This window comes from Corvus cornix, chromosome 6 (assembly GCF_000738735.6).
Source record: "Corvus cornix cornix isolate S_Up_H32 chromosome 6, ASM73873v5, whole genome shotgun sequence".
Classification (NCBI taxonomy): domain Eukaryota; kingdom Metazoa; phylum Chordata; class Aves; order Passeriformes; family Corvidae; genus Corvus; species Corvus cornix.
The window spans coordinates 13,450,135-13,464,406 of NC_046336.1; the positions used below are offsets into that span (position 1 = coordinate 13,450,135).

At 45.8% G+C, this 14,272-nt stretch overlaps 1 protein-coding gene across 3 annotated transcripts in view; it reads right to left on the minus strand.

The window, feature by feature from the left end:
• Nucleotides 1–14,272, minus strand: part of FBXW4 (F-box and WD repeat domain containing 4) — a 60,836-nt gene that overhangs the window by 29,612 nt on the left and 16,952 nt on the right. For all 3 annotated transcript variants that reach the window (XM_039554060.1, XM_039554062.1, XM_039554061.1), the window contains exon 5: nucleotides 12,766–12,860. In XM_039554060.1, the coding sequence (XP_039409994.1) occupies nucleotides 12,766–12,860 (95 nt within the window). The remainder of the gene's footprint in view (nucleotides 1–12,765; nucleotides 12,861–14,272) is intronic.

The window sequence follows — 14,272 nt, forward strand, 5'->3', positions numbered from 1 at the left end:
ACAGTGCACAGAAAGAACAGACTTTCCACTCTGCCTTCCAGTCAGGGACAGTCTCATGCTGACCTGAAAAGAAACCAGAGGCAATGGAGCCAAGGAGAGAGTCAGAGCCACACAATTCTGTCCACGTTTCCAGTGTCCGATTCAACTCATAACAGATACTCAGGATGCCAGCAACCCAAGGAAACTGAAGCTTAGTTACAGGCAAGAGGCGCTCTGGCATGCTCCATTTGAAAGTGTATTAGCACTCAAGCCAGACGCACACATTGAGGAGAAATTCCCATTCTTCAGAGGAACTGGTTTCCCTTCAAGGATGACTATCTTCTCTTACTCACTTGCTCCTTCAAAGATGACTACCTGCTCTTACTCATTTGCTCTTCTCCAAACTCCAGCCTCTCTGGTCCTGTTCCCCTCTTGCCTTATTTTAAACAGTCTGCCAAGCATTTTTTGTGAGGACTGAAGTGACAAGGAGAATGTTGCGACAGGAGACATCATCATCCTGATGTATGCAGGACCTAATATGGGAGAAGCCCACCTCTGAGCCATGCTTTCATTTTTAACAGTATTTTCTGTAGGCCTGAAAATATTCCTGTGCACAGTGCTATGCTCTGTTTCAAAACGCCAAAATTCAGCAGCAAGTGATAAGTCAGAGATTTACATTTACGACCTCTGTAAATTCATACCATCTGCAACCTCATCCTGAGCACATGGATGACAGAGCTTGCCCAGGATGAAGGCAGTGCTGCTGTAAACATCTCCCACTCTGTCAGGAACCACCTTCTCTGCAGACAGAACCCTTCCTTCAGCAGTTTCCAACGATCCATACTGATATGCTCATACACTCCCTCTCCTGAGCTGGAACAGAAAAGTTTGTACCTGTAGATTGGCAGAGCAACATACATAGCATACCGCACACCTGAAGAAGGTATGCTTTTCTCTTCTTCTTCCTCCCCCTTCTCCTCTTCCCCCCAGCCTTTCCTGACAGCACTAACTGATATACGATCCAATCCATGCTTGGAAAAAAGAAACTGTCCCCCTCTACTTCTAACCAGGAAATGCTATGTAAAACCTTGTCCCTTGAATTGCCTCTTAAGTTACTCCTTGCATCCATTCATACATACAGATGCACATATAAAGCACATCCATGTCTGCCTGTTCCTCAAGTTGGCACAAGCTATTTGGATCACAAAGCTGTGCACAAGCCCCAAAACAGCCACCAGACACTCTGTGCTGGAAGTTGGCCATTGTCTTCCCAGGGATATATACAAATTTCTATTGGATACAACAGCACTAGTTAGAGGTAGAATCAGGCAAACATGCATTAAACAAGTGTTTTGCACAGCATGGACTTGATATGCAGTATAAAACAGGCTTGAATTGACTCCATTGACCATAATCAAAAACATATCTCTTTGCTTCAAACAAACTAGTGCATTTTGGATAGTCTAGAAATTTGATTCAGCAAGTACTTGAATAGAAAATTACCATCACCTGTAGCCTCCTGTATACTTTTTAGTTTCCTTCAGGAAAACTAGGAGTAGCAACTGCCTTCATTTGTACACAATCATCACTTTCTTGTCTTAATAAGCAAAGAACTAGTGCTTTACTATAATTCTTCCTCCTGCAGCAGTCTGAAACATTCACTCTGATAAATTCAGTACTTTTCACAGTTCTCTCCCAAATGTATTTTTTACTTCTAGAAAAACTGAGGGTAGGGGGGAATCCCCCAAAGAGGCCCAGTGCTTCCCTCCTTGGAATGAAACCCTGTGATGGAATGCCCTGCACTCCAATTAGGAAGAAATGCTAATTTTCTCCAGTTGAGCACCCCCTCTAGATGTATCTAATTTGTTTCACTGCTTTCATCTCTCCCCTCCATCACATTTTCATTTAAAGGTTATGATCTGTTTGTGCCCTCCATGCCGCGCCCTGACAAGACACCCCTATGAGAGGTTGCAGGGGCCATGTCGCCCTTCCTAACCCCCTTCCCAAACAAAAACCAAAGCTTTTTTCCCTCCACTGCCTCTTTAAGAAATGCAGAAAGATGAAGGGGAGGAGCAGAGAATTGGGAAGACAATAATTAAAAATAAGAAGTAAGCCCTCTTGCAAGTTGGGCTGTTGGTTGTTTCCAACAAAAGGTTAGAGACCTTTGCACCATGACCAACACCAGTATGACCAGTGCAGGCCAGCCAGGAGCAACAGCATTACAGAGCTTTGCTTCTTCTGCAGATGCATTTTAGGAACAGCTGCCATGCAAGAATACTCTTTTGCAAAAGGTTTTGAGATTCTAAATTGTTTAGCTCCTTGTAGGTCTGGGGAATACATATTCTCTCATCTCTCACAGGGAGAGTCTGGTCAGAAAGGACATGAAGAGTTGGCTCAGCTGAGGAGAAAGTCTCAATAAAGCTTTCCCACTTCTCTCTAAATGGCTTATGCCTTGTTCTGGGAGCCTGTGTTCTGCAAATTCCTTCAGGAGACCAGAGACTTCAGATGGGTAGTGTGGGCCTTGGAATAGCTCTTCATGGCATCCATAAATTTGTGCTGCCATGGTTGTGCCTGGGCAGACATGTAAATCCTCAGGGTAAAACCCATCTGGACAAGTTACCCACCCAGAAGAGCTGTGTATACACCACATAAGGAAAAGGCATCTAGATGACCTTGCTGGTGCCACACCACTTCCCACAGAAATTTCAAAGGGCTTTTTTACCAAAAGACTGTAACTGAAAAAAAAAAAATAAATAAATGCAGCCACCATCCTACCTCCAAGCAAAGCCTCTTTGCAGCCTGCCCCAATATTTTCAAATAAAACAGTATCCCTGGAGCTGAACCCATGGTCTTCCCTACATACAAACCCTGCTCCCAAGCCAAGCCATTCAGGACTTGTGTTCAGCCTCTCCCTTCTTTCACTTCCATTTTCTCCTTCAGTTCTTGTCTGTTAGAAAGGAAATCAATGATCTACACTCTCTAGACCAAGTTTCACCACACACCTGTTGTCAACATCCTATAAGTTGAAAGTGCCTGGAGAATGTCTTTGGAGGAAAGGCAGCTAAGTGGCCCCTGATTGAAAAGGATTGGAAACTGCTGGGTTCCACCAGTGGCACAGCCTGGAACAACTACCCTCGTGGAAAAAGGAGGAGAACAGCTGGACACGCTACCCAGACTGAGCATTGAGTTCTTGACAGTAAGATGAAGCTGGAAAAGTGCTGCAAGAGTGTTTTCTGTTATTAATAGGCACTTTGCTAATACTGCTCAAGATAGTCAGCTCCCTCTCAGTCATTTCCTGCTGCAGCCACTGAATCCCATTGGTCACAGCACTATATGCTCCATTACAAGCTATTTCCTCTCTACATTTGCAATGCCTCCAAAAGCTTTTGCAGAAACTCCTGATGATCTCCCTTCCTGCCCCCTCTGCAGACACAATTCCCTCATAATTTTACTTTCTGGGACCACAAATGGGGAGCGGGTAAGAGACACACAAAGATTTACTCTTCATAAATAGTAGCCTTGCCCCTTCCTCCCCCTCCAGGCCCCCTCTCTATCTGGTCCATGCAAACAAACCCTGAGTGGGAAAGAGTGTTCGGAAGAGGCCTGTGTCTGGGCCAGCTGCCTTTCATCCAGAAGATGCCTCTTCCCGTTGGAAAATACAAGCATTGTGTGAAAACATTTTAATATATTCATGCACATTCCTATAGCTTGCAGGAGCGAGTGGGTCTCAGCACCCTCCCCTCCCTGCCTTCCAAATGATTTTCATAGGCAACGATGCACTGGGAATACCACTTGTTTTCTCGAATGCCCGCGAGTATGTAAATTGTGGGAATATGCAGGCCAAGGGCTGTGGTTTTATTGTGCTGCAGAAAAGATTTTACTAATTACTTGCCTAAACTCCAAAGCAGTATGCCTGCTTTTCTACAAAGCGGGAGAGTGGGGAAGGTGGGGGTGGTGGGAAGAGGAGGAGGGGGACTGAAAAAAAAAAAGCAGGGGGGAAGAGAGAGTAAAGGGAAAGAGGGAGAAGGAAAAGGAGCACAAGGGATGCATTTCAAAGTTTCTCCAGCAATTGGATGGGGGGGAGCTGGGCCCAATGTGAAATCATAGAGGTCAAAGGTGGGTCTCCCTCCCTTGTGAGAAAGTGGTGAATCAGGACGGTTTATCAAACGATCATTTTCTTTTGAAACTGGGAGGCAGCGGCTGGGACAATTCTGCAGATGTGCTTGATGAGTTTGGGACAAAAATGGGCCGCCTCCTCCCCCCCTCCCCCCTTTAAGGTCTCCCATCAGGGGTTGCTTCTCCCTCCACTGCTTCCAGGACCCTCCCCTCCCTTCTTCAGTGGTCAGCTGAGACCCCCACCCACTGACCGCCTTTGTATTCCTGGCCTTTGGACACAGTGACAGGGCCCTTTATGAGACCCCAATCAAGACCCCCATGTCACAGGTACCTAGTAGAGATACCAGACCCTTTTCAAATGAGGAACAACAAGGAAAATATGCTGGCCCATTGTCCCAGCACGGCACCAAGGGAGATGAAAGGAACAGGCTGCTCCCTCTCCGCAGACTGCCTGCCAATCAACCCCAGTTATTAAGGTCACGATGTGGAAATTCTTTTGACCTACACCTAATCAAAGATGCACCAAGGACTTTTGAGACAACATGGGGGAAGGTGGGAGAGCAAGCATCCCCCTGCCTTCTCCACCCATAAATACAGTGGCGCTTCCACAGAGAATTAGTAGGAGTTACCCCAGCTAGTGCTGCAGCACACTTGCCCCAAGTACCACTAGGGCAGCCAAGCAGAGCTCCATGCTGGCATCCAGCCTCAGGAGAGCTTAAATTAAAAGCACTCCTCACTGAAAAGTTACAGACTGAGCAACACTGGAGGTGGCTCAGAAGCCATGATCGAGGACACTGTGTGACAATACTAAGCATCCTTCTTCCCATTCCTGAGATCTTCGGTTTGCGCAGGCTGTGGGTTTCACTAAGCACAGTCAGCACCATCCAACAGTGAGTCCTGAAGAAGAAAAACTCAGTGGATGTGAATCTCTGAGTCTCCAAAAGCTGAAGCACCTGGAAGAGTGGACAGATGCCAGCAGTGCAGAGCAGACATCCTGACTCCCCCTTGCATGATACTGGGTGAAGAAACCAAGATGATTTTGACGGTGGCAGTTTTTAGGACTACACAGAGAAGAGGTAGGACCCATGTGCACTGGCAGAACAATGAGATGGGCACAAGACAATTAGAGCATGGGTCAGATGGGATCAGAGAAGCACATCCCATCACACAGCTCCAGAGCACTTGGAATATGGACAAGCTCAACTGCCTCTGAAAGGTTGTTCTGCATCACTCACTGAGTCATCACTGTACACTCAGAACACAATACTTCAAGCTGACAAGTGACACAAGAAATGACAGACTACAGTCTGTGATAGTTCACACAAAAAGGAAAGAAAAAAATCCAAACTCTGTACCAGGAACATTATTCAGCACATATAGGATGCTTCTGCAAGTGTGTGACTTTAAATTAGGTCCTCCAGAAGAGCCACATGGTATAAGTCATGGCCACCACTTATGATCAGTCTTGAAGAAACAGAAATCTTTGGCACTCTTCTTTATGCACCATATCTACTGTCATTCAGAGAATATCATTCCTGATCCCATGCCAGCTTGCTGCTCTCATCCTGTTGGCATTCTTCAAAGCTCACCTAGATGAAGGTCATAGTGAAAGGAAAACAAATTTGGGGGGGTAGTAGAGTGAAGTCATGAAAAGTGTAACAGTCACAACCTGTAAGTTTCTTTATGCTAAACACTGCTCATGCATTGGCTCATTTTACTCTGTCTTTTAGCTAAAAGATACCAGTGCAGTGCTACTGGAGCCCCACAGTTCCTGTCAGAGAGCCTGCAGAGGGTAACAGCCTACCAGTGGTGACCAGCTGGGTAAGAGATTAGAAGTGGAAGATTCCAAAAGAGCTCTGGGACAAAGACCCATGTCTTTACACAAATCCTACTACATTGCTTCTCCACTGCAAGTCATTGACATTCCTAAAACTGTCCCTTTGTTCCTTAGCTCTTACACAACTGTTGAAGCAGGTGGAAAACGGCTTTTTCTTCTTGATGTTGAACCAACTGCTCCTATACCAAAAACTGCTTAGCTATGGCTAGGCATGGTCTGGTTTAGGTCGTTGTAAGCCAAGATCCAAACTGACACTTCAGACACTGTAAACTGCAGTGCTCAGAGCAGCCATTACTTAAGCCCTGCAGCACAAAAGACAGATATTGCCTTTACTTCAGGGCAATATCCTCCACTATCGCTCTCCTTTCAAATGCCAATGGCAGGCTGAGGACCAGTCTCCTGCTGTCCTCAGAGTGAATCAACACTCCTTTAGAAGGGCCAGGCTGCTATCTTAGGACACTACAGCTTCACTTCCCACCTCAGGGCATGAGCTCGCATCCTCTGAGTGACACTGTCCGGCCTCATCTGGGAGGAGTAACAGTGGAAGCTGAGCCTGGTTAGAGGCATCTGCACCTGGGGCTCTCACCGTGCAAGAAAGGTCCATCCCTCTGTGTCCCTTCCCACCCCCAAAAGCAGTCATTTGAAAGGCGGGGAGGGAACAGACACCACTCTAATTGTAGGAGTGAAACCTGGCATCCTCCTGCTCATCTACCTTTGCACTCCGTTTCTGTTTCTCTTTGAACCTCTGGTACAGCTTGTCAGGTCGCTGCCCTCCTGAGAGATCAGAAAAAAAAATACAGCAGTGATTACTATTGTACACTGATATGCAAGCTGGAAAAAGGGAGAGAGAAAAAGAGAGAACGACCTCCATGCGTCAGACTATGAAAGGGTTGCGACTGAAGCCGCCTGGAAAACAAACCCTTAATTTAAATGTTAATGAAAGTGCTGAAGAGACATCAGAGGCTTTCATTTCTCTACAAGGAACAGAATCACCAGGTCCAGAATTTATGGCCCCCTTCACCTCCCCTCTCCTCTTCTCTGCTCCATCAGCCACAGAAGTAAGGAAAGGAAAAAAACCCTAATTTTAACATTAACTCCACACTTCCACCCTAGGATGCAATTGCTAAATTATCTGTTGGCAGGACACTGATCAAAGGTGGAAAAACAAAGGCACACTGCACAACCGAGCAAAGGTAAATAGCAGCCAAGGTCTGGTGAAGTTACCTTGTCCCCCTGCAACTTTAAAAAGCAAAGAGAAAACAATCACAAACTGGAAATGGAAACCTCAAACCATAAGGTTGCCAGCCCCCTCTACTAAGTTTCTTCTGTCACATCGATTAAACAGTCACGGATTCTCCTGTGCAAACCAGGCTGCACAAGAAAGATGCTTCCTCCAAGCTTTCTGAGACAGACTTTCCCCTCAAGCAAGGGGAAAGATGATAAAAAACTGCAGGGGGAGGGAAAAAAATTCATTGTGCAACACAGCTCAACACGATTAGAAACAGATGTCTGGGTTCCAACTCAGTCAGCTACTGCCTCCCAAAACCTGCTCACCTGCCCACAACCACTAGTGAGCCAATTCACACAGTCACAGAAAATATATACATTAGAGTATTGGCGAAAAGTGACAAAAAGGGAGGAAGTCATCAATCATGTGAGCTTTAGAGGGCAAAGGAAAGAAATTGAAGTGAAGAAAGGTTAAGCTGCAGTTTCTCAGTCTACAGAAATGTTTGCATATATGTTTGTTTCTAGAGGAGAGGGAAAGGACACATGCGTGTTCATGTGTTCACCCATGTGAAGAACACCAAATAGAGTCATTATCTCACAATTAAAGAAGGTAAAACAAAGTCTTCTTCCTCCCAACATCAAGGGAACAGTCAGGGCAAATGGATAAGACACAGGTGTCATTTTAGCTCCAGAGGGGAGAAACTGATACTCATTTCCTGCTCTTCAGCTTTAGGGTGAAAGAGCACCAAGTCAGTTATGACTATTGCATATATCTAGAAACCCACATCCAGCTCACCCTCTGAGGTCAGTAAAAGATGGTAGTTAATGCCACCACTAACACTGCACGTCCACTCTGGGATCTCACAGCTGAGCAGCTTCTTCCTGTCCCGCTTAAGAAACAGCTGCAGGTCAGAGTCCCCGCTCAATTATTCAAACCGACCAGGCTCTAGGAAGATCCCCAAGGACAGCAGAGCTGTTGCTGCCGGCTGTTTTGTTGGCAGTGCACAAACCCGAACAAAACCCAGTTACTTCTCCCAAGTCCTATCAGACTTAGGGAGGTTAACTGCACAAAGCTAGGTCAAAACAGAGCACCACTACGGTCAACAGCTCATCTTGATATGCAGTAGGGGAAATCTGCAGATAAAACTGGAGGAAGAAATGAGGATTGGGGGAACATTAGCCAACATTTTAACTTCTACATGTTAGGGCTTCAATTGCACAGTTAAAACCACTGCAAAGTTACTCTGATTCAAGTGGGTGGTTTTGCTCTAAGGCAAATCTGCAAGATCATATTGTTACACTTTCACAAAAAGTTTCTAGATAACCATTAAAAAGAAGCCCTCAAAATTAATCATTTTGATTGCTCCCAACGGAAGAGAGGCCCATTCAGTAAAGTTGCCTGTCAGTAACCTTTCTCTTCCTTCCTTTCCCCAGCGAGTTTGGGGTATGTTTTACAATTTGCCTGAGGTTGTCCACAGGAGCAGAGATCTCCTCAGATATTAATTCCTCATGATAATCCATGGGAGAGGCAATTAGGTTAAAGTCAGCGTGTTCAAATAGAGGAGTTAGGTCTCAACTACAACACTGCATGAACAGGAGAGCCAGCCTGGCTTTTTAAATTCCACTGCTCACATAAATACTTATTTTCCTTTAAAGTAAGCATCCAATGCAGATAGCTAGTCCTCAGTACAAACTTTCCTGCTCTCTGGAATTAACCAGCACTTCACCAAGGCAACATCCATGAGGAGAGGTCATCTACTGCAGCAGACTAATGACACAGTCAGAAAAGAAGAGACTGTCTCTTGGGCTTACACACCCAAAGCATGTCTCTGTCACAATAGGGCACTTTACGATTGCCTGATGTTGCCCCAAAATGTACCAAGGGTTTCCTAGCTCTCTGTCTACACTTGAAACCTGGCATCCTCCTGCTCATCTACAGTTGCACATAGGAAACCATTTTTGTGCCTCCATCTTCTCTTGCTTTAAAATCCGACACACTTCAAGTACAGCATCTCAAGATAAATATTTAAAACTTTTTAAACGAAAATAGCAAATGCCAGTGGCCAGACCTGGCAGGAGAAGCCAGCTTAGATCTGAGTAATCTTTAATTCAACACCAAAAAAAAAATCTGGATCCAAGATTAATAATGAACTTAACATGAAGGTCCACTTTTTTTTTTCTTTTCTTTTCCCTCCAGTTTACAGTGTACACTGCTACCTTCTCTTCCCTGGCTACTGCCACCTCAGGGAACCACAAAGCATGAAGGTACCACTGCTATACCAGAAACTCCTGAGTTTGCCTCACTTTGCACATTTGAATTGGTCCACTGCACTTAGGCTTGCCTTGGTCCCTGAGCACACATAAGTCACTGCAGTAAGCAGCAGTAAATGAAAGTTTAACATCTGCGTGATGCAGAGTTCAAAAGGCAAATGAACTCAGGGAGAAGAGGATTATGAGCAGCTAAGAACCGTAGTTTAGAGTACGCAGCAAAGTACAGCATTTTACTAATCCATGGAGAAGGACAGCTTTGGAGAGCAATTAAACCAGTCACTGAAGGAAGCTGAGATACCCTTATTTTAAGTATCCTACTTCAAGGACACTCTCAGACTCTTCTCTAGTCACTTATGTGACACGCAATGTGTGACCTGCTATCCAAAGCACATCGACCATCACAACTTTGCAGAAGACTTGGTGAAAACGCAGAATGAACACAACGCCCTCCAATCCCCACTACCCTGCAGGGCACTGTTAGGGATCCCCAGAGCAATGAAGTTCCAACAACACACATGGATGCCAAGACACTTCCATGGCTGAAATAGTTATATAAAGGACTAAGCACAGTTTTTCCCTGCACAGAAAATCCAATACTCTTGGTACCCTTTTACCACCTTTTCCTCTACTTAATCTCCCTTATAGGAATCATGCTGTTTGCAGACCCTAAAACCATCCAGAACAGCACCACTACACAAAGAACAAGGAAGCCTCCTCCCCCAGCTCCGTACATCTACAGGATGACTTCTGTAGTGACACAGGGAAACTATGGACAAATCAAAGCAGGATACCTAAGAAAAAATGCCTGAAGCCAGAGGAGCTGTGCTCCAAGAACACAAGTCCCTAACATTTAGCTTGAGTGTACAGGCACTGTCCTCTAGAGCAGCTGTCCAGCAGTGCAGGACTACAAGCAGGCACAGAAAAAAACCCAGCTGTGGGTCAGAAGCATATGGGATACTCTGTAAGAAGCTTCACACAGAGGAAGATATCACTGCAAAGACAAAAAGTTTCAGCCCATTAACAGCTGAAGTTCAGTAAGAATACAACCCTGGGTACTCTAGTGTCTCAGTCCTGGCAAACTTCCAGGTCAGGAAACTATAGCCTCCCCAAAGCAATTTTGAATGTCTAGAGTTGGAGGAGTCTTCCTTGCTCCCACCCCACTGCACACAACTGCTTTGAGCTGTTTCTGATCTCTGTGTGTCCATAGCAGAAACAGCTAGTGGGTTCTGAGCAGCAATGGGCCAAAATACTTAGGTGGTTGGAGCCTGATTCTCCAGCAGTTCTACACCAGGAGAACTACCTGTCCTTATGGAGGAGATCTCAGTTTACATCAGCACAACTGAGAAAGGAGAATGAGAAGGGCACATTAAGTGTTTAGGAGGAAGTGGAAGTTATAGGCCATGTTCAGTCTCACTAAGGAACAAATGGATCCAAGCCCTGACTAGAAAGATGGGGACTGCAGGAGATGAAAAGCTTGACACAATTGCATAGGGAATGCATATGGGTGAAATATGGGCTCTTGCAAATAAAACAGAAACCACAGAGTTCCCCAAAGCAGACCTTCCTAGAAACCAGATATTATCTTTTTGATACTCGCCCTCATTAGACAACAAGTAATAAAACCTATTAGTGAAAAATTCATCTCCCCTGCCCCTTGCCCTGGCCCACCCCCACCACATGCCCTCCTGCTCTGATCCTCTCTCTCTTCTAGGATGGCTGCGATTTGTTCTGAGAAGCGACAGGTTTATAGGTTAGCCGACACCTTCTCTCTGTGGAATTTTAATTAACTTCTCCCATCGTCAATATGTTAAGGAGCAGAGTTCCCATTATACGAGGTCAGCAGCGTGTTTCAGGCCCTGCTATATCAGCCGTCAAATTGAAGAATTAATGATGTGGCTAATTGGCTCTAATTCTCCACACCCCCCTCCCTAAAATATGGAGGTGTAAGGGGGGCTGCAGTAGAGTGGGCTAGTGGGAGAGGCTGGTACAGTCCACAGACTCATAAAAAAATGAGAGTACACAATTTAAGCCCACTTGTTCATGGGGTAGCTGTTCCACCACCTCCAATTTATCACCCTGCAGGGAGGAAAGGGGGGGTGGGGAGACTGAGGGCAAATATTGTGACAGAGAGTGTGCACAAGCGTGCACACCAGGGAGAGGAACACTGTCCTGACAAGAGGCCACGGCAGTAGGTCATCACTTATGAGTAGGAAGCAGCATGCCACTGGGCTCTAACCAGCCACAGTGCCTGAGCTAGAGCCTGTCTGCCAGAAAAGGGACCCTTGCAGCACAGGGCTTCCATCACATCTTGCAGCGGCACTAACGCACAGGGCACTTCTTCAAAAACAGTCTGTCTCAAACACTTGGAGCAAAGGGACAAGGGAACAGCAAAATCATAGCAAGCCTGGAGTGTCATTTCCCTGATAAAGTCATTAGCTCCGTACCACTAAGTTTCTGCTGCCTGCAAGACAAGCTTGGAAATCTAGTAAGAACAGCAGTTGTGGACAGTATTGTGGTTTTGCACAAGCCTAAAATTTAGTAGTTGCAGACATCACATGAGCAGCAACAGTAGCTCCTCCTCCCCTCTTCCTTGAGGTATGCTGAGGAAGAACCTCTCTTGCATGCAGATGACCAGTTTAACAGGGAACCACAGAGACAGATCATTGCTCGTTGATTTAAGATTTTAACGGTGAGGGTTTCTCAGATTTTCACTCCCTCAGGAACAGGAGCACTTTATAAAACACCCTGGAAGACACTGGTATATGTATTGCCCTTGTCTCCCATGCTGAAGTTGGACTGTAGCATTATGCCTGCACTAGAAGCCTGGAGCTACAGGCAACAGAGGCTGGAAAACCACATCCCTGAACTCCATCTTTGCCAGTTCAACATGTTCAAAGAAAACTGAGTTCTAACCACTGCATGCAGCTCTCAAGCAGGGACCTTTTTGCTCAGCATCTCTTCTGCCAGAGAATGAGAATACAAGTCAGCATCTTTTCGGCACAGAAAATCTCAAGAGGATCCAGTTCACTGTTTCTAATTAGCAAGTCAGCGTTCCTTCATCAAGAAAGAATGAACAGGTCCCACCTGAGGCACTACAAGGAACCCAGGGCTACCTTCACGGCCTCCTTAGGAGCGGATCACTCCACTGGTATAGGAAATAAAGACCACATACTCTTCACTGAGCTCCTGCTGCAGGCACAAGCACCTGATCAGCCTCCACACAAATCAAGTCCCTGAGCTGTCACATTGGTGCCTCAGAAAGATTTGTGGACACACAGCCTATCCAACTCCTTTACTTCTCTCTGCTGGAAATTGGGAATAAAGAGATCTGTTACCTTAATAATGGGCTGATAGCAATGGACCACACTCGATCCTCTGTCTGCACTGTATGTAGACATTGACCAACTCTGCCCACGGACAGGGACCAAACCTAAAGAGAAAGATGCGTGTTATGCCACATCACCCAAAATAGCAGAAGGTAGGATGCATGCTGCTAATGTTGTACTGGAAGAGCTGCCCAAACTGCCATGCTTACCTTCCCTGAGACCTTCTCCCAGAATTCCAATTACTTATTTTTGGGGAGCAGAGCCTTCAATTGCTGGCAGAAACAAGCAGTTGAAATCACACAAAGATTCAGCTTATAAGTATGACCTTCCACCCCACTGGTAACAGAGAGAGCACCCCCATCACCACTTGCTCTCTAGGGGCAAGACTCAAGAAGTGCTCAACTCCTCATCTTCTGTAGTTAAACAAATGAGAATTAGGATTTGTTCAAATCTGTTTTCTTGAACAGTGTGGGAAGACTTAGTAGCATCCCTGAAAATTTTCCATTAATGTTAGCTATAAAGTTAATTATTCACCAGCCTGTAAAATAATCTTCTTTTATAAGTCCCTCCTTTAGACCAAGTTTCTCAAGTGTACCCCAGGCTGTTTTCAAACTGGCCCCCCTTGCTCACTAAAAATGTGAGAGAATTCCTTCCCTCCCCCAACAGTGCAAACATGCACATCTCCTTCCACCAGTACACCCATTTGTTTCTGGGCCCTAATAAAGGCCCCCAAATTCTTGCTGGGGCCTCTGCTAGTGGCCCCCATTTTCTCCATCTTGCCATCATTCTTGGCCCACAGGACTCAAGCCCCCCAGTAGTCTGTAACCAACCCCCAATGTTTCACTTCAAGACTTCAAAGCGGGGAGTGCCCTATTTGTTTGTTTGTTGATAATGCCCAAGATTGCAGGCTATTCTTGTCAGCGGGGAATTTAGCACCTAGTGTCAGCAAAAGCAACAGAAAAGCTTAACTCCTTTAAGGCATCCCTATCTCCTACAGGTTAAAAATATTGCTCAGAGCACACTGTCTGCTGCCTATCACACAGGAATGTACATTAGCAGCTCTTCAGGGCTTAGTCCTAATCAACACTCAGCAGAGCCCTCAATAGCTTAGACACTTAAGAGCCCCTTTAAAAGGTTGGTAGGGATTCCCTTCCACCCTCCAAGGGTCTCATTCACGCAAACAAGACAGCCTACAAAAGAGATGATAAAAAATAAGAGGTGAACATCCCCAGAGTATATGCTGTGGGGAGCACTGGGTGGGCAAGATCTCACACTAGCTCTAAGAAAAACAGCTTGAAATTCCCCTCTGGCCTTCAGGAATTTGTTCTCAAGGTCGGGGATGTCTGTCCTCCAGCTGTCAGAGAAGGAGCAAGAAGGCACTCTCCCAGAAAAGAGGATCCACGACCAGAGAGGAGCAGCACTGCTAAAGTGTGAGACAAAGCAGCATCAAGGCCTTGCTCCCAGTAGGCAAAGAGCAACCCCAGAATTGCCTTTTGCATCTGAACATTGCTTTACT